The sequence below is a fragment of the Lagenorhynchus albirostris genome, chromosome 10 (assembly GCF_949774975.1).
Source record: "Lagenorhynchus albirostris chromosome 10, mLagAlb1.1, whole genome shotgun sequence".
Lineage (NCBI taxonomy): Eukaryota > Metazoa > Chordata > Mammalia > Artiodactyla > Delphinidae > Lagenorhynchus > Lagenorhynchus albirostris.
In genome coordinates this window covers 81,043,820-81,063,053 of record NC_083104.1, presented here as the reverse complement: position 1 = coordinate 81,063,053, position 19,234 = coordinate 81,043,820, and the positions used below count along the sequence as shown (strand labels likewise).

The window sequence follows — 19,234 nt, the reverse complement described above, 5'->3', positions numbered from 1 at the left end:
TAAGAGACAAAAATTCTAGCTTTCCAAAGGCTAAATCCATTTCCCCTTCTGTTTAGCTTTGGTGGTTTCTGTGGTTTTTAGTTCTGCTGGGATTTATGTCAAAATAGGTCCTCTCCCCTCTCGGTTCCCAAACCATTTTGCTTGTGCTTCCCTTATAGGCAGAGATTTCAGGCAGGATGAGGTAGTGAAAGGCAGCCTTTTCCACAGTGAAATGTTTAATTATAAGAGCTGGTCTTTACCAACACCTGACCACAATACCAGACATTTCTTTAAGTGTCTTATGTATATTACCTCATTTCTCTTCACACAACTCCATGAGCTACTTATTCAGTCATTCAGCAAATCTTTACTGAGGGCCTCCTCTGTGCCAAGCACTGTGCTAGGTTCTGGGAATAAGGCAGTGGAAAAAAGCCCTGGATCTCTTGTAGCTTATATTCTAGTGAAGATAATAGGCAATAAAAATCAACCAATAAAACATAATGTCAATTTTGTACAAGGTGATATTAGATAAATAACTACACCAGAAAGGAAAAAATAAAGTAGCAAGTGCTATGAACACAATGAAGCAGGGTAAGGGAATGGACAGAAAACGCCCCCAAGTGTGCATGGTGCTGTTTTGAACCATATGACAAGGGAAAGGCTCCTTGTGGAGGTGATATTTGTGCAAAGACATAAATGACATAAGGGAGCAGGCATGCAGATATCTGAAGGAAGAGTGTCCAGGGTGAGAAAAACACAAGCGCAGAGGCCCTGAGGCAGGAAGGAATTAGATTTTTATGCTAAATCATAGCAGCTAGAAGAACAGCAAGGGGGCCAGAGTGGGTGAATCAGAGTAAGCAAGGGAAAGAGTAGGAGGGGATGAAGTCAGAGAGGTGGGGAGAAGCCAGGTCAGGTAGGCCTCATGAGCCAAGGTAAGGGTTTTGTTCTAAGTGTGATCGGGAGCCGTCAGAGGGTTTGAGCAAGGTGAGTGATATCATCTGCTAAGTTAAAAGATTACTGTGGTCTCTTCCTGAAGGAAGGACTGTATAAGGCAGAAACCCAATTAATCAGAAAATCCAATTAAGGGGCTAGCCAAGGGACAATGGTAGCACAGGACCTTGGATTAGGGTGGAGGACAAGGGCCAAGGGCAGAGTCCTGAGGCCCTCTAATATTTAGGAGCCTGAAAGAGTCAATGAAAACTGAGAAGTAGCAGCAAATAAGGAACTAGGGGACACTTTCTTAAGCTGGATCCAGAAAGAGTAGAAGTGAAGAAAGAATTTCAAGGAGGAGGGAGTGATCAACTGTGTTAAATGTTGCTAATGGTTCTAGACCAGAGTTTCTCAACCCCAGCACGTATAGGTTCCAAAGTAATTAAATGGATATCTTGCAGCTTAAGAAATAAAATCTTTCTGCTGTTGTTGACGCTCCCTGTGTATCCCTCTCCACTCAGAATTCTCCTGGGGGAGGGGCGGGTGGGAGAGGGATGGATTGGAATTTGGGGTTAGCAGATGCAAACTATTATATATAGAATGGATAAACAACAAGATCCTACTGTATAGCACAGGGAACTATATTCAATATTCTATGATAAACCATAATGGATAAGAATATTTTTAAAAGAATGTATATATATATATATATATATATATGTATAACTGAATCATTTTGCTGTACAGCAGAAATCAACACAAAATCAACTATATTTCAATTAAAAAATTGAAAAACAAAAGAATTCTCCTCCTGTCATGAGGCAACCACTATTCTGAACATTGTGCTTTTACTACATAGGTGAGTAGCAAAAGAGTTTTTGGGACTTCCCTGGTGGTCCAGTGGCTAAGACTCCATGCTCCCAATGCAGGGGCCCTGGGTTCAGTCCCTGGTCAGGGAACTAGATCCTGCATGCCGCAAAGAAGACCCGCACTGGCAACTAAGACCTGTCACAGCCAAATAAATATATATATATATATTTTTAAAGAGTTTTTTCCCCTTATTCTCAAAGATGAACTGTATTATTGCAGCATGTTTATATGGTGATGGGAATGTTTCAGTAATGAGGGGAAAGCTGATTATGTGGGAGAGATAGGGGATAATTTCAAGAGTCCCATTTCTGTGCAGGTGAGAAGGAATGGGATCCCAGCTCACAGATGGGATGGGGGCAGTGAGCAGGTCAGCTTCTCTGCAGTAACAAGGGGAAGGCATTGAATTCAATAGAGATGCAGGTGGCCTGGTAGATTTGGGGGTGGGACCATGAGGAAGTTCTTTTCTGACAGTTTCTATTTTCTAACTGAGATAGGAATAAAGGTTGTCATCTTATGAAATTGTGGTCTCAGATTTGGGGAATGTGGGAAAATGCAGGCTTGCAGGCCACACTGAAGGCGGAAAGGAAGCGAGACCAGTCGGTATGACTGTGTGTTTTTTCCCCAGACACATTCAGCTCTTGGGTGCAGGTGTGGTGCAGGCAGAGCTGGATTTAACCAGGGATAAAATGTGTTGAAGGGAGAGGGACCAAGAATACAGTGCAAGGCCTGAGAGGCAATTACAGTGTTGAACCTTGGGATCTGCAGTAGGTATTGAGGTAAGTAAAAAAATGAGGGTATCTAGTGGCAAAGAGGAGTGAGAGAGTCAATGAATGAGAGGTCCAGGTGGGGTTGAAGAATTTTTGGAACAGGGATGCTGAGTGAAGGAGGAGGGGTGACATGAAAAGACTGAAGAGATTTTGGAGGGGAGGCAATTATTTGTGGTAACCAAGTCAAAGATGTGACACAGGGAGACAGTGGCTGGGGAGGGGGGAAACATCATTGGAGTTGAGGAAGGGAAGGAAATGACGAGGGTGCTGTATGGTTATCTACATGGATATTGAAGCCACCAAAAATAATGAAATGGCAGAGGTAGATGGTAGAGAGGAATGGTAGAGAGTAGATGGCAGAGAGAAAGGCAGTAAGCTAGATACTGAATCTTCAATGAGGGTTCAACAGGAGAGTGATGATCCAGAAGTGAATCATGGGGGAATCAGAGCTCCCAATAGCTGTTAGAGGGTCCAAAGACTCTCCTCCTGGAGGATAGAATCTCTGTTGATAGGAGGACAAGAGCCACGGGCATCCTTGCTCTTGGAGGGAGTTGAGGTAAGGTAGGAGGAGAAATGAATTGGAATACGCCTCTGAGGGAGAAATCTGAGTGAGGTGATGAGAGCTTGGAGAAGTCATTTTCATTCACTTCTTTCTCTGCTTAATTCCTTTCCATTCAATTGAGTTCAAAGATTGATAGAAGAGGTTTTATCTGTGAGGGTCTGAAAACCAGAGATAAGCCAGATTTGGCTCCTGCCTTCAAGTAGCTGACAAGGTAAGGTGAGGACATCAAGATCTCAGCCGGAAGAGATGGGAAAAAATCCAGATAAAGTGAACAATGGGTATGTTTTAGACCCAGATACTTTCTCCTAAAGAAATTTGCTCTAGTTGAAGCCACACCTTTCGGCCTCTCCTCTCTGCGGTGGTCCCCAAAGTGCCTCTAAGCTTGTGATTCCCAACCTTGGCTGGGATCCCGACCTTTGGAATCACCTGGGGATGTCTTTAAAAATATTGACGCCTGAGTCCAAAGAGATTGTGATTTAATTGGTTTAGGATGCGACCTGGGGTTTGGGATTTTTAAATGCTCCCCAGATGACTATAATGTACAGCCAGGGGTAAAAATCATGGCTCCAAGGAATGCCTGGAGCTATGTTTAGAAACCCACTGCTTTAGTCCAACCCGTAGTAGAGAGAGATTCCCTCTTGCTGGAGTGAAGGGGTCAATTGATCTGAGCCTTGAAGGATAGGTACATTTTAGCCAAGTGAAGAAGCAGATGTGAAGGGAAGGAGAATATCGTGAGCAAAAGCTTAGATGTGGTCTGAAACACATGACAAGCAGCAAACAATTTGGTTTGTAACAGGCAGAGATTGGAGTAAGAGGTCTTAGATTTGAAGAACAGCTGGGTAAAGACCTGAAGTGGGAATGGTGAATAGTACAGTTTGGTTCCAGAGAAAGCTGGATGATTTCAAATTGTGGAAGAGGTTGAAGGCCAGATTAAAATTGTGTAACCGGGTGAGTAAACAATAGGGAATCTTGAAGGGCTTTTGAGAGGTGTGTTAAGGGGTTGTGAGAAGTGTGTTTAGGGAGGATAACCTGACAGCAGTGTCAAGGGAGACTTGAGGTAGGGAGAGGTAGGAAAGGGGAGCTGTTGCAATAATCCTAGATGAGGTCATTTTTCCAGCAAGAGTTGGGAAAAAGTTACAGATTCAAAAGACATTGTGATGGCAGAATTGACTGGGCTTAACAGCTCACCAAAAGTAAAGGCAGGAAGGAGGTGGAAGAGGCGTCACGTTTTCAGATAAGGGCGCCCAGGAAATGGTGCTGTCTACAAAGGTAGGGAAGCAGGTTTTCAGTGGCATTTCATCTGTTTCGTTTGGAACCTGCTGAGTTTAGAGAACCAGCAACCATCCGTCCAACTATCCGTGTTCCACAAGCACCAGAAGAATGTCTGCCTATAAATACATAGGTTGCAGAATGTCTTAGTCAACTTGGGCTGCTGTAACAGAATACCATGAACTGGCTGTCTTATAAACAACAGAAATCAATTTCTCACAGTCCTGGAGGCTGGGAATTCCAAGATTAAGGTGCTGGCAGATTCAGTGTCTGGTGAGAGCTCCTTCTGGTTCATAGACAGCCTTCTTCTTGCTATGTCCTCACATGGTGGAAGGAGCAAGAGAGCTCTCTGGAGTCTCTTTTATAAGGGCACTAATACCATCCATGAGGGCCTACCTTCAAGACCTAATCATCTCCCAAATGCCCCATCATCACATTGGGGATTAGGCTTCAACAGATGAATTTTGGGAAAACACAAACATTCAGTCTGTAGCAAAGAAGCATCTGGTTACAAATGACGTCTGAGTTTGGAGTGGACGAGATTTTTGCAAGGGAAATTCTCAGAGAAGGGAAAAGAAATCCAGATATAGATACTTAGGGCACATGGGAGGGTTCAGAGAGGCAGTGTACTGTGAAAATGCCATTGATTTTGGTTCCTGGTAACTTTTGGTCATTGCGTACTGTTTGAAAGAACAATTTCAGTAGAGTTGGGAATGGAAGCGCATTTCAAAGGGTTAAGAAGCAGTGGGTATGAAAGAAAGACATTTCTGACAACAATACACCCTATTCAACAGGGGAAAAGTGAGTAGGTAGTGAGGAAGTGCAAGCTGCAGATGTCAGTTCTTTTTTCACGAAATTGGGTCCGGAAGGCGCATGAAACCTGAAACATCCAAAGGAGAACCCATGATTTCCATACTCCATCCCATCCTCATCCCATGTCTCCTATCACAGTGCATGGCTTTCCTTCTAGATTATAAACTTCATGAGCTTCAGTGTTCATACCTGCTGTCTCGGACAATGTTTCAGCAGTATCCTGCATGGAATACAAGATAGGACCCTGTCCTGCAGGTGTACAACTGAAGATACCAAGTCCACCGCTTGTGTCTCCTCCCCCTCCCCAAGAGGTCTCCTGGTTGATCTCAGGATAGGAGACAGCAACTAGCCCCAGGCAGACTTGAGAGGCTCTGGACTTCCTCCCTGGCACTCAGCTTTGGTCAGAATGTTTGTGTGCCCTCCCCTCTCCCCCAATTCATATATTGAAATTCTAATGTGCAATACAATGGTATTAGGAGGTGAGGCCTTTGGGAGGTACTTAGGTCATGAGAGTAGAGCCCTCATGAGTGGGATTAGTGCTCTTATAAAAGAGACCCCAAAGAGCTCCCTAGCCCTTTCGGCCAAGTGAGGATACAGTGAGAGGTCTACAACCCAGAAGAGGGCCTGCACCTGACTGTGCTGCACCCTGATCTCAGACTTGCAGTAAATTTCTGTTCTTTATAAGCAATCCAGTGATGGTATTTTTGTTATAGCAGCCCGACTCCCACAGCTCTTTGCTTCCTTTGCCTTCCCTACACTGGTACAGCACACCAAGTAGGGCTAATCCAAGTTGTCTGCCACCCTTCGGCCTGCAAGCAGGAACAGCTGTGGGCAGATGGCATTTTTCCCTGCCCCATGCCACCCTACCCCTGGCCAACTTTTTCAGAATGGTCCGCCTTCTTTCCTCCTGACTTCCTGGAGTTCTGGGGATAGATCCCTGGGTCTGCTTGTAAATCTTCCCTCCTCTCCAAAGCCTTAAGCCCAGTCTGGTAAGGAGTGGAAAAGGTGTGCTGGGTAAAGAAATCCCTACCAAGGATGGATCTCAAGGTCTTCCCCAGTAGGATTCCCAGGGAGGCCCCTTCCCCCCATATTTGTGTTTGTCTCTCTGGTGTCCTGGGAATCTGTCTCCTCTCACTTTTGTCTCTGTCAGTTTTCTTCCCCCACTTTCCCCACGCCCCAGAAGGGGAGATGAGGGGAGGTGAAAGGGGAAACCAAAAAAGCAGGGTCTTCGCAAGGCTGCAGTCTTCGGAGTTGCATGTGATAAATCCACTTAATCTATTTAATATTGTCTTTCAGAAATTCACACACACACTCACACACAGATCAGAACAAGGTGAGGACTACCGAGGGGACGGGGAGGGACCGGCTCCCTCCGGACACTGGAAGGTTTGTACCCTAGGTTCCCTTCTGCCCGACCGCCCAGGAGTTGGGATAGGAGGAAGGGAGTATTTACAGAGAACGGGGACGTAATCTTCATCCCAGGGTGAAGGTTCTGAAACCGGTAACCTCCCAAATCTCATTCCAAAAAAATCAAAAGTAGACAGAGGTTCCGGGATTAGCAAGAAAAGAGGCGGGGATGAGGTGGAGGAGAAACGGAACTGTACTCGCAAAAATGGGAGTGAGCGTGGGGGCGTGGCTACCCTGGGGCTCGGCTCTCGCGCCGGGCAAAGGGGAGGAGTCTGTCAGTAAGGGGGCGAGGCCTGGCGCCACAAACCCAATCACCGGACTGAATCACCCCGCAGGGAAGAAAAGAAGGCGGAGCCTGCCGACCTGGAGGCGGGGCTTTATCAGAGCCGGGGCGGAGCCTATACAGGAGGCGGGGCTTTAGGGACAAGTTTCCAGGCTGGGGAGCAGTGACCGAGGGAGTTCGGCCGGGGGCGCTGTATTTAGAGGGGTTGGGGGCCTGGAGCGACTGAGGGGCCCGGCATTTGGCCGGAATCCCAGGAAGCGGCGTCCCTGTTAGTGTGGGTTTTGGCGGGGTTCCTGAGGAACTGGATTCGGAGCGTGCCCGCAAGGCGAGAGTTTCTGTAGAGGCCTAGTTTAGGATGTAACCAAGTCCGGTGGCCCCAGAAGCGGGTGTGCAGGGCGCCCGCTGGATCCGCGGCTTGACGGCAAAACGCGCTTGGGAGGTCGAGGGGCGCAGAGTGGGGCCGGGCCGTAGGCGTCCTTACGGATCCCAATAGTTCTCGTGGTGCTGTGCAGCAATGATGATGACTACGGTGAGGATGGTACAGAGCACCATGGCTGCTATGCCCACGGCCAGGGAGATGAAGGAGAAGTTCCGGGCCTCTCGTGAAGCGATCTCGGCTGACACCATGTCTCCGCGGGCCAAGGCCGTGCGCACCTGCGGGGGAGGGTGGGGGAGAGCAGATCAGAGAGCTGCTACCTCGGCCGCACGCCTCAGTCTCCCTCTAATGTGCTCCCCAAAACGTCCAGCACTCCATGGGATTAAGGAAGACCTAGTGAGCCCTCCTCTCCATACTCCGCCTCCATTCCCTCCCCCTCCCACCCCCCCACGCACCTGCACTGCCTTGAAGATGGCAATGATGCCCGTAGGCCAGAAGCAGCAGATGGTGGTCAGCACCGCGATGGGCATATAGTCATGGGGCGGGCGCCTCGGCTCCAGCAGGGCCAGCCCTGGGCCTTGGGGCGGCGGGGGAAGCGTGGAGGTTACTCCCGTTCCCCCCGGGGTCCCGCCGGCATAGGGCTGTGGAAGGAAGGTTGTGGGGAGAAGACGTCACTCTTACCCTCCTTGAGCCCACCAACTTTCCACGTCTGGCAGAGAAAGAGGGTTGTTTCCTTCTTTCAAACCTCCTCTGGACTTTTAGGCTGTTTCCCCTGCCAGGCCTTGATCTTTGACTCCAGCTGACCACCAGACCACTCCCTCCCCGCCTCGCCCCATTCCCAGGCTTTTCCTTAGTCTCTCCTCTCCCTTGGCCCCAGAACGCCGCTTGGTCCCCTGGCCCTGTTTCTCTATCCCACCAGCCCCTCAGTGTGTCCCCAATTCCAGGTCCTGTTCCATCCCCCCCTTCCCCCAGGCCCCTGTCCGCCCCGTACTCACCGCGCCCACCGGGTAGACTGGCACGTAGGCAGTGCAAGGCTGCAGCTGTAAGGGGTAACCAGGGGCTACGTAGCCCCCCAGTGACAGCGTGCCTACCGCTCCAGTGTGCGTGGGCACCACGAAGCCCGGGGCCTGGGCAGTGTGAGCGGGCGCCGGCGGGGGCGGGGCGGCGGCGGCGGGCGGCGGCGGGGGTAGTGGGCCCTCGAAGCGAGTCTCCTGCAGGTAAGGGTCGGGTGGCATGCGGGGCAAGGTAGCGCAGCCGGGTGGGGGTACCCCAGCGGCCGGGCCGGGCGGGACGTGATGCGGAGGCCTCGGCAAGGTGGCGGAGGACGAGGGACCGCGCAGAGCGGCGGCCCCGGAAGCCAGGCCCCCAGCCCCTAAGCGCGGGAGGGTGGCAGTGCCAGACTGGTGGTAGTGGTGGTGGTGGTGATGGTGCGAGGAAGGGGCTGTCTGTGGGGGCGGGGCGGGAGGTTCGGCCGGGGGCTGGGGGGCATTGTAGGGTGGTGGAGAGGTGTGAGGGACTGAGTCGGGGAGGCCTGGGGGCGGTGAGCAGAGGTGTGGGGAGAGATAAGACAGATGAGATAAGGAGGGGCGGGGGAGACACAGAGGGTCAGGGATGGAGGAAGATAATGGGAGAGACAGAGAGGAGATGAGTGAGAAGCCATCTCTCATTCTTGGGGCAGCAGAGAGGTTGTATCTAGGCCATCAGCTCCCCCCCCCGCCCCCGCTTTTCAATCTAGTTTTGAGGTCATAACTCTCTTCTGATCCTCTCCCTTCCTCAGCAATGGGCACACAGCTTTAACCTGCAGACCCAAATTCATATGCTCCTTGGCTTATGGCAGCCTTTGGGCTAGCCTATGCGAGCTGGTCCTGTGTGTGCACGTGTGTAGACATGCAACACTGTTAACATGTGCTCAGTTCAACAGTTGTATAAACACAGGTAGGATAACATGTTCCTCTCTGCCATTCCTTCAGTGGGGAGAGGGTGCCCTAGTCTCTTAGGGAGTCTCAGTACCACTTTTAGGACAGATTAAAGAAGGGTCCTCTAGATTTTACTCCCCTGGCAACCCCCATCTGATCATCTCTCCATATTTCCCCGTTGGATGTCTCCACGCGAGCCAGTGTCATCTGTCCATCTGTCACTTGCAATGATGCTATCCATGCAGTACCTTGCTGATGCTAAGTCACTCTTGTACTTCCCTCGCCCTCTCAACCTGCCCCCCTAACCCATGTTGTTGGCAAAGGACTGAGGCTGAGACTGGCAGGAGGAAAGGAAGAGAAGGGAGGGATATAAAAAGAGGAGGGGGGTTGGGGGTCGGGGTGTGGAGAGCTGGATACAAGGGGAATGAAACAGAACCAACCGCTAGGGAGGGGTAAGGGAGGGGGTGGGGGAGGAAGAGTCAGGAGACACTGGAGAGGGCTGGAGGTTTTGTTGTTGTTTTCTACCTGACTTTTCGGATGACATGCCTGCTGTCTCGCTGGGACAGGATCCGTGCAACCGGAGTCTGGAGTCAGGATCCCTGGCTCGCACCGGAGTCTGGGTGCGCAGATTGCGCAGCCGGCAGCAGCGCAGAGATGGAGAGATGAAGACTGTGGCGGCGGGGGGCGGAGGGAAAGCAGGGAGGGGGGGAGCTTAAAGGGACCGAGGCGAGGGAGGGGGAATCCTCCAGACGCATCCCCACTCGGTCTCCGCTTTTGGACTACGTCTCGCCTCCTCTCACCCCGGCATTCAAGCCCCCAGTTTGGGCTCCTTTGGAGTTGTCATGGAAACTGGGAGGCAAGCGAGACCAAGCAAGGCGGGTGGTACTAAGGGAAGGAAGGAGGGAGAAAGAACTCTCTAGAGTCTTCCCCTCCAAGACTGGCCGTAGTGATTATATTGTGGAGGCAGCGAACAGGCGCTCAGTGGATTCAATACCCCAGTTCCCTCTGGATCTTGTTCAACCCAGTCAGGCCTCCCCCTCCTCAGCTTCCCTCAGAGTCCCTGTAAGATCTCAGGATTTTCTCCCAAATCCTTGGCTCTTAGTTTTCCCCTCTGTAGGAGAGATGACTGTATGAGAGAGAACTGTAAAAACAAAACCAAAAACAAACAAACAACAAAACAAAACAAAATAGAGAGAGAGAAAAAGCCGTGTGCAGAGTTGAGGCCGGCCATGACCTGAAAAGTTCCGAGGGTTATGACCTTGACCTGCCACCCTGGCCTGGGATGAATCGGGAGGTAAAGTGAGAGGCTCTGGTCTATAGCAGTTCAGAGGTAGGAGGCCTATGGTGTGTTGGGGGCTGGGGGTTGCAGTGTAGGGCGAAGAGGAAGCTTGGGGGATATATAGATACCTTTCCTCTCCAGGATGAAGGAGCTGAAGCCCGCTGGGAGGAGGGGACGGATCAACTGCTTATTGCTGGCAGCTCGGTTTGGGAATACGTGCTTGGTCCCCCTTCCCCCTTTTACTTATTGGGCTTCTTAGAGCTTCCAGGGCCCTCAGTGTTCAGATCCATTCCTGAAATCCCACCCACCCACCACCCCCGCCAAGACGCAGCGCCATTGCCTGAGTCGACCTGGGGGCACAGCGGTAACTGCAGTCTTTTTATTTTGCTTATTGTATCTTGGGAGCTTGTACGTGGGGATAGGGGGTGAAGATCAGCAGTCAGCCAAGATTGACCAGAGTTGGGCTTTTTGCAAAAACGTAACTGGGAGTCATTATTACCCATCCCACCCTCCCCCTTTAGACTAGTACTTCCCGGCCCCCGTCTGAGGCAGTCGCTCTCCGGAGCTCTGTCCTTCCCCTCTGACTCCAGGCAGAAACTACAGAGTTGTAAGAGAGGCGCTTGCCAGGGCGATTCCCAGGCCCCAGAGATTTAGATCACAGCCCCATACCGCTCACTTGGCTTCTAAGGCGTTCGCGTTCGCGTGAGCCCCGAACCCTCTACCGCCACCCCATCCTCTACACAGCTCGGGGCGCAAGTTTGTTTTATTGGGAGAGACTTAGACTGGCAAAGACCTTGTGAATAGAGAGAGGAATTCAGAGAAGTTTCGATTTTTTTTAAAAAAAATCAAGGGAAACGTCTTTAAATGCTAAGTAAAAGCCCTAACCCGGGCACCTGGGTATCGGTAGGGGTCACAGGTGGAGAGGTGCGGGACGCCTGGAGTTCAGAAGTCCAGACCGAGTGGGAAGGTCTGAGTAAGGAGCCGCCCACAAGGAGCTCCAAGTTCAGGGCGGGGCTGTGGAGTCGCTCTGGTGGAAAGACTCATCCGAAAGCAAACGAGCCTGAGTCAGCGCTGCCCTAGGGTCCCTCCGCCCCTGGGGGGCGGGGGTGGTGTCACAGATGGGCCCCGGAGTAGAGTAGGGCAGAAGAAACTGGGCCAAGCTGCACTTTTACCTCGAGGGGCCTCGAGGGCTCTCCGTGTCTCTGGAAACAAGGGCACTACAAGCACTTCAGGATGAAGAGTTGTAAGACGCAGATCCGGCGCGGGCGGGAGGGAAGGGGTTAGGAGTAGGGTCCGCCTGGGCTACCTTCAGCCCTCATCAGACGGACGGCGAACTGCGAAGGACTACCTTTCCCCAGTCTGTTCTCCCAGCGCCTCCCTGGGGAAAGAGAACTAAACTCCGTGTTCCTTTGCGGAGCCGGACGCCTGAATTGGGAAGTAGGGCGAATCAAGGCCGGGAAATGGGACCCTTGGGTCGCTGCTGCCGCAGGGACTGAAGAGGCAGTCTCTCAATTCCCAGGACATGTTTGCTGCTTCTGCCTCTCCCCGCCGGTCTAAGTGGATCGCTCCACCTATTTCCTCCCCCGCTCTTTCGGCGCAATGGATTGTTCCATTGCCCCTCCAGTCTCGGGCCTGCGTTGCGGGGGACACTGGCACGGTTGGTAGGGAAAGCCCCGGACGTGACGGCTGAGTGCGACCCTGAGCAGCCTCCCCTCTCCCATCCGTCATTCCCCTGCGCGCGTTCTCCTTACACCCTTCCCCTCCCCCACGTGGGTTCCAAGCTGCAGGGAAGTAAACAGCGGGCAGAGCGAGGCTCACGGACCCAGGCCAGGTGGGCCTTTGCACTCTCCAGGGGTCCTGCGCTGCTGCTCAGGGGTCTTTCTTGCAAAACCCCCGTCTTGCCTGGCTGAGATGATGCATTAGGAAGATGCTGGCCTGGGGACAGAGTCCCCGCTGAGTTAGGGGCGGGGCTTGGGTGAGCGTCAGTGCGTTTACAATGTGGTTGGGGGCGGTGTTCGTGGGGAGAGGACTAGAGTAAAAGTAGGATATTTTGTGACAAGGACCTGGTGTGGGAACGGGCAGGGGAGGCTTGATTGCCGGCGTCTGTTCGGAAGGCAGGGGGTGTTGTCATCTCTCTCACAGGCCCTCATCGCCCCCTTCTCAGGCGGGAGCATGCTGGGGCTCCCGGGGCTGCGGCTCCCCCCGGCGGGGTTCCTGCTCCTGTTGCCGTTCCTGCTGCTGCTGCTGCCCGCAACCCCCGCGCCCCATCGGGCTTCCTACAAGCCGGTCATCGTGGTGCATGGGCTCTTTGACAGCTCGTACAGCTTCCGCCACCTGCTGGAATACATCAACGAGGTCTGGCAGGGGACCTCCGGTTGTGGGGCGTTGGTGGCGTCTACAGAGGCTGGGGAAGGAGAATGGGGAATTGAATGCTGGGCCTGCCAACTTCCTCGGGGAGCTGGTGCTGGCGTGGGGAAAGTCTGGGGACGAGAGATCCTTGGTTCTAGCAGGGCACAATAGGCATGTGGGCGCTGGCCAGGGGTCGGTGTGGAGGGGCTTCATCGTCCATCCCCGGTTGGGGCATTGCCCCCTTCCCACAGACACACCCTGGGACTGTGGTGACAGTGCTCGATCTCTTCGATGGGAGAGAGAGTTTGCGGCCCCTGTGGGAACAGGTGCAAGGGTTCCGAGAGGCTGTGGCCCCCATCATGGCAAAGGCCCCTCAAGGGGTGCATCTCATCTGCTACTCGCAGGGTAGGCACCGTCTCCCACCCCAGCTCCTAAGCCCTATCTGAGGCTTGATCCTTATCTGAGGGACACTGCCTAGTGTTCCCTTTTTTGAGCCACATTGCTTCAGCCAGAGCCCTGATACTTGAGCCCTCCTTTTCTGACTTCCCTCAGTACCTGGGTCTTATCTCTGTGTGTGTCCTGAGTGGGAGGGAGGCTCCCTGCACTGCTGCCCCTTTCTTTGCCCATTACCCATGGTTCTTGGACATAAAAGGTAGTGGGACAGTAAAAAGCACCCTACAGTTAGTCGGGACGCCCAGTGTCGAATTCTGGCTCTGTCACTTACATGACGTGGATGTTTTGACACGGTGTGTGCCTTCTCTGGGCTTCAGTTTCCTTTAGGTACACTGTGTGTGTGGGGTGCGGACGGGGGGCAGCGTTGGCCCGGCTGTCCCTAAGTCCCTGCCCAATGTGGTGTTCTGCCTGCAGGGGGCCTGGTATGCCGGGCACTGCTGTCTGTGATGGATGACCACAATGTGGATTCTTTCATCTCTCTCTCCTCTCCACAGATGGGACAGTATGGAGGTGAGTGGGCACTGTGGGCTCCATGGGGGGGGGGACCCTGAGTCTTGAGGACACAAGTTTGGAACCACCTGGCACTGCTGTTCTCTTGCCAGACACGGACTATTTGAAGTGGCTGTTCCCCACCTCCATGAGGTCCAACCTCTACCGCATCTGCTATAGCCCCTGGGGCCAGGAATTCTCCATCTGTAACTACTGGCATGGTGAGTAGGACATGCCAAACTGGGGCCTCCATGGAAAGGGCATCCTGGAGGATAGGGCCTGCTGCTCCCACCTCTACCATAACCAACAGCAATGATAACGATAACTTAACAATTATTGAGCACTTACTATGTGAACAGGCACTGTTCAAAATGCTTTATGTGTATCACCTTATTTGCCTTAGAGAGCATAGCCTGCTGCAGGGGTCGGCCGACTGTATCCTTAAAGGGCAAGATAGTAAATATTTTGAGCTTTGCAGGCCGTAGTCTCTGTCACAACCACTCAGTTCTGCCACAGTCATGTGAAAGCAGCCATATATCTTATGTAAATGAATGAGTGTGTCTGTGTTGGCAATAAAATTTATTTACAGAAACAAGCAGTGAACTGGATTTGGCTAATGAGTCATAGTTTGCAAACGCCTGGTGTAGTTTTTAAGACCATGGATGCTGCTGGGTCCAGACTGCTTGGGTTTGAAGCCTGGCCCTGCGGCATGACTTTGGGCAAGTTACTCAACCTTCCTGTGACTCAATTTTCCTCATCTGTATAATGATATAGTACATACCTTATAGGGTGGTTATGAGGATTAAATAAATTAATGAATGTAATGTACTTTGAACAGTATCTGGCTCATAGCAGGTGTTAGAAAAAGGTGTTTGCTATTATGTTTACAATTATCGTGGCTACTATTATATTACTATTCACCTTGTCTATTACTTTAGCCTCCAGATTGGTCTTCCAGCCTCTGGTCTTGCCTCTTCTCCCTGCTTCTCTGACAACCTTTCTAACTGCTGTTTGTACCCAGACCCCCACCATGATGACTTGTACCTCAATGCCAGCAGCTTCCTGGCCCTGATCAATGGGGAAAGAGACCATCCCAATGCCACTGGTAAGACCCCAGGCTCCTACCCTGGTCCCATTTTCTGCTTCTCTGACCCCCCGTGTTCCCCTCTCCAACCTGGCCTGACCCCTGTGACTGACTCAGGCTCTCTTCTTCCCACTCTGCAGCTTGGCGGAAGAACTTTCTTCGTGTGGGCCGCCTGGTGCTGATTGGGGGCCCTGATGATGGTGTCATTACCCCCTGGCAGTCCAGGTAATAAGGGACTGTGTGGCCTGAAGATTGGCTAAGGACACTCCAGCCCCCACCAATCTTTATCTCATTTCTAAAACTGGCCTGCTGCTTCCACTGGGTAATACCCCTACCCTCCACTCATCTTGTCACCCAAGACCAAAACCTGGGAGTCATCTCCTAGCCTCTTATATGTAGCCAGTCACTAAGCCCCGCTGACTCTACTAGGTAGAGTCTGCTTGTTCTCCATCCCTACCAACCCCCCTTTGTAAAAACTTTTAACTTTGAAATATTTACAGATTCGTAGGAAGCTGCAAAGATAGTTTAGAGAGGTCCTGTGTAACCATCACCAAGTTCCCCTCAATGGTTGCATCCTATGTAACTACAGCACAGTATCACAACCAGGAATATGACATTGGTACGTGTGTATAGCTCCACATGCCATGTAATCACATTTCCTACCACCTCTTTTACTTACCTGGACTACTGTAATAGCCTCCAGCTCATCCCCTCTATCCTATTCCTCAGGAAAATCCATGGCTTCATGGCACTCTGTGCCTGCCTTTGATCATCATGAGTGATCTGAAATGTCACCTGATCTACTTTAGTCACTCAACAAATACTCTGTGTGCCTAGGCACTGTTCTGGGTCCTGGGGATGCAGTAGTAAATGAAAGAGAAGTCCATGGTGTTATGTAGCTTACATTCTTGTGGGGGAGACAGATAATAAATGTAAATCTATATGCCAAGTGGTGATAAAATAAGGCAGGGGAAGGGATTAGAGGATGGCCACGGCCTATATTAGCTGATGGCCAGAGAAGTCCTTCTGGAAGAGTTGCCATTTGAGCAGAGACTGAAGGAAGTGAGGGAAAGAGTTGTGCATCAAACTGGGGGAAGAACAACCCAGGGGACAGGAGTAGCACCTGCAAAGGCCCTGGGGCAGGTCTGAGGAATAAGGAGGTCCATGTGGCTAGAGTGCAGGGAGCTATGGAGAGGGTGGGAGAGGAGGTGAAAGAGGTAGCAGGGAGCCAGTTACAGAGAGCCTTTGTGGGGCACAGTAAGCACCCCCCCTTTTTTCCTGAAATATACACAACATAAAATGTTACCATTTTTAAGTGTATAGTTCGGTGGCGTCAAGTCCATTCACATTCTTGTGTAAGCATCACCACTATTTATCTCCAGAACCTTTTTTTCCTTCCCAAATTGCAACCCCATACCCTTTAAAGAACGGCAACTCCCTCATCCCTGCCCCTCCCTGGCCCCTGGCAACCATGGCCCTTGCTTTTTGAAAATTCTGAGTGAGAGGAACACGTTGGAAGGTTTTAAGTGAATGAGTGACATGCCTTATAATAGTTAGAGGTGGGATTTATTTTTTATCTCATTTCAAACAATCCTGTGAAGGTAAGAATGGCTCAAGGTTATATAGCACCTTTTATGTCCCAAAGCATTATTCCAAGTACTTTTCAAATAAAGCTCATTTAATTCTCACAACAACCCTATAGGGTAATTACTACTATCCTCTTTTGACATATAAGGAAACTTAAGTACAAAGAGATTAAATAACCTGCCTACATTCATAGAGTTAGTTAAGTGGTGAAGTCAGGCTGTCTGACTTAAGGACAATGTTTTCTTCTTTCTTTTTTCTTTTTTTTCTGGTATGCGGGCCTCTCACTGCTGTGGCCTATCCCATTGCGGAGCACAGGCTCCGGACGTGCAGGCTCAGCGGCCATGGCTCACGGGCCCAGCCGCTCCGCGGCATGTGGGATCTTCCCGGACCGGGGCACGAACTCGTGTCCCCTGCATCGGCAGGCGGACTCCCAACCACTGCGCCACCAGGGAAGCCCAACCACAATGTTTTGCTTCCTCTCTACAAAGGAGGTATTCTTATACAGGGCCAAGAAGATAAGCAACATGATCAACCACACACAGTGGGGAGTGTGTGGCAGAGCTGGAGTTTAAAATCCAGGTCTTTGTGCCCCTACTGCTTTCCAGCCCTTCAACAAGGCCTCCAGGCCTCCAACCCAGCACCCCCCGCACCCAGCTGTGCCTTACCTCTGTGCTGCTCTTGCTGTTGCATTTGCCTGGGACAGCCTTCCTTAGTCCAGGGTAATCGCTGGGAAGCCTTTGTTGATGCTCTAAAACTAGGGTAGTAGCCTCTCCTCTTTGCTCCCATAGCCCATGCTGGCATTTGTTCAGTTATTTATGGCCTGTGTCCACTCAGTGCCCATGCCAGTTAAATATTCTTAACTAAAAAAAATTTAAGAACTTTTTATTTTGAAATAATTTCATACTCAAGAAATTACCAAAGTAGTACAAAGCAATCTTGTATACTCTTCACCTAGGTTTCCCAAATGTTAACATCTTACCGAGTTTACCTTAGCATCCTCTCTCTCTCCCTCCCTCTCTCTCTCTCTCTCCATATATATATATACACATATATATATATATATGTACGGAGTATGTGTGTGAACCATTTGAGAGCAGGTTGCATGATATCTCTTCACCCTTGAAAACTTCAGTATGTCAGTGTCTATTTTCTATGTACAGGACATTCTTTTACATATCCACAATAATGATCAAAATCAGGAAATTAACATTGATACAGTACTCTGTAGACCTTATTCAAATTTTCCCAATTGTCCTTATAGAAAAAAATCCAGTGCAAGATCCAACCCAGGATCCTGTGTTGCATTTAGTTGTCATGTCTCTTTAGTCCCTTTTAATCTGGAATACTTTCTTGGTCTTTGTACACGACGTTGATATTTTTGAAGCGTATGAGCCAGCTGTTTTATAGAATGTCCCTCAGTTTGGATTTGTTGGCTATTTCCTCATGATTAGATTCAGATTGTGCATTTTTTATGGGAATTCTGCAGAAGTGATGCTGTACCCTCAGTGCATCACCTCATGAGGTACATGATACCCAGTTAAATATTGGTATTTTGAGTGTCCTCCTTGCTGCTTGTGTCCTCAACAGGCCATGAGTTCCTGAAGGACCCTAGCCCACCTTGATTTTCTCCAGCTCTCCTGATAACCTCCCCCTTACCCCCCAATCTTTTTGTAGCTTCTTTGGTTTCTATGATGCAAATGAGACGGTCTTGGAGATGGAGGAGCAACTGGTGAGTTCGTTGGAATTACCTTCCCTTTCTGCACGCACTGTCCCAGCTGTCTGTGGCTCTCTCTGCCACTGACATGGGAGTTGAAAGGTTCACCCTGTGGGGAGGGGGTCTGGGACACCAGCAGGAACTTACTTTGTCCTCCCTATGTCTTTCTTCCATGCCCCTTTGCCCACCTTGAAGGTTTACCTGCGGGATTCTTTTGGGTTGAAGACTCTCCTGGCTCGGGGGGCCATAGTGAGGTGTCCAATGGCTGGGATCTCCCACACGGCCTGGCACTCCAACCGTACCCTTTATGAGACCTGCATTGAACCTTGGCTCTCCTGAGGGATCCCTCAGGAACTCCCCAGCCCAGAGACCAAGTGGTAGCCTTGGATGTCAGGCCTTGGTGTGCCCGTGACCACCTCATCGCTCTCCCACCAACCAGGGCTCCCAGGGCCCCTTCCTCCGCTCTTCTGTGAAAGGCAAATCCTGGTTTCCGCCATCTCGTGTCCTCTCGTTTGGGGCTCGCTGCAAGCTCCCCCACCCTCTTAAGGCCAAGCTTGGGAAGTGAGAAGCCAGGTTTACTCGTGGCTGCTCCTTGACTCTGGCCGGAGGCGCAGAATCCAGCTCCTGCCCACCACAGGGGTCTCCTTCCAGGCCACTCAGGACATTTTTAGCTTCTGTTTTCCCCATGTTCCCTGTTCGTCTGAACTCCCCTGTTGTGAGCCCTCCCAACCCCCAGGAAGGACCACCCATGAGAGTGGGGTTCTGAGGCTCCCCTATGGGGACATTTCCATTCTTGAAGTGTCAGTGTTGGGGAATATCTGTGGCCCGTGAGGCCCATCTCAGGTTTGGGGATCCCCCAGTCCCTATGTTCAGTATTGGGGTGCCCTTGGGGAGCCCAGTTTCTTTGAGGCTCCAGCCCCTCTTTTAGCTACCCTTGAATGGGTGTTACCCCTGTATTTATGGAAATAAAGTTCCATTTACTCAGTTTGGCTTGACTCATTTCCAGGTGAGGGAGACCTGGCTCCCCAGGGAGGGTGGGGATGGAGAGCCTGAGGCCCGGGTGCCCGGATGCCTGGTCTGGGGTGGGACCCCCTTGGTGTTTCCGCT

At 51.1% G+C, this 19,234-nt stretch overlaps 2 protein-coding genes across 11 annotated transcripts; one reads left to right on the top strand and one right to left on the bottom strand.

Moving 5' to 3' along the window:
• Positions 1-6,460: 6,460 nt before the first annotated feature.
• On the bottom strand, positions 6,461-9,826 carry PRRT1 (proline rich transmembrane protein 1). The gene is made up of 4 exons (XM_060164231.1): positions 9,698-9,826; positions 8,252-8,787; positions 7,712-7,897; positions 6,461-7,534 (listed from the first exon to the last, which is right to left on the bottom strand). Exons 1-4 carry the CDS (start codon positions 9,714-9,716, stop codon positions 7,358-7,360), a joined length of 918 nt encoding a protein of 305 aa, XP_060020214.1. The 5' UTR covers positions 9,717-9,826; the 3' UTR covers positions 6,461-7,357.
• Positions 9,827-11,473: 1,647 nt separating this feature from the next.
• On the top strand, positions 11,474-19,112 carry PPT2 (palmitoyl-protein thioesterase 2). Of its 10 annotated transcripts, none has more exons than XM_060163153.1 (9): positions 11,474-11,694; positions 12,616-12,806; positions 13,052-13,205; positions 13,668-13,763; positions 13,856-13,963; positions 14,764-14,847; positions 14,967-15,051; positions 18,088-18,142; positions 18,323-19,112. In XM_060163153.1, exons 1-9 carry the CDS (start codon positions 11,685-11,687, stop codon positions 18,464-18,466), a joined length of 927 nt encoding a protein of 308 aa, XP_060019136.1. In that variant the 5' UTR covers positions 11,474-11,684; the 3' UTR covers positions 18,467-19,112. The 10 variants fall into 10 exon arrangements, 8 of the variants coding, with proteins under 8 accessions (XP_060019136.1, XP_060019134.1, XP_060019135.1 ...); XM_060163152.1 differs by lacking the exon at positions 11,474-11,694 and adding an exon at positions 11,714-12,108; XM_060163148.1 differs by lacking the exon at positions 11,474-11,694 and adding an exon at positions 11,714-12,108 and having other exon boundaries at positions 12,594-12,806.
• The last annotated feature ends 122 nt before the right edge of the window (positions 19,113-19,234 follow it).

Coding starts and splice junctions, on each gene's coding strand:
- PRRT1 (XM_060164231.1), bottom strand. Junction 7,898..8,251: donor CAGTCTACCCGGTGGGCGCG/GTGAGTACGGGG, acceptor TTCCTTCCACAG/CCCTATGCCGGCGGGACCCC. Junction 7,535..7,711: donor CCATCTTCAAGGCAGTGCAG/GTGCGTGGGGGG, acceptor CCTCCCCCGCAG/GTGCGCACGGCCTTGGCCCG.
- PPT2 (XM_060163148.1), top strand. CDS start 11,974: ATGTTTGCTGCTTCTGCCTCTCCCCGCCGGTCTAAGTGGATCGCTCCA. Junction 12,807..13,051: donor TGCTGGAATACATCAACGAG/GTCTGGCAGGGG, acceptor CCCTTCCCACAG/ACACACCCTGGGACTGTGGT. Junction 13,764..13,855: donor ACAGATGGGACAGTATGGAG/GTGAGTGGGCAC, acceptor TTCTCTTGCCAG/ACACGGACTATTTGAAGTGG.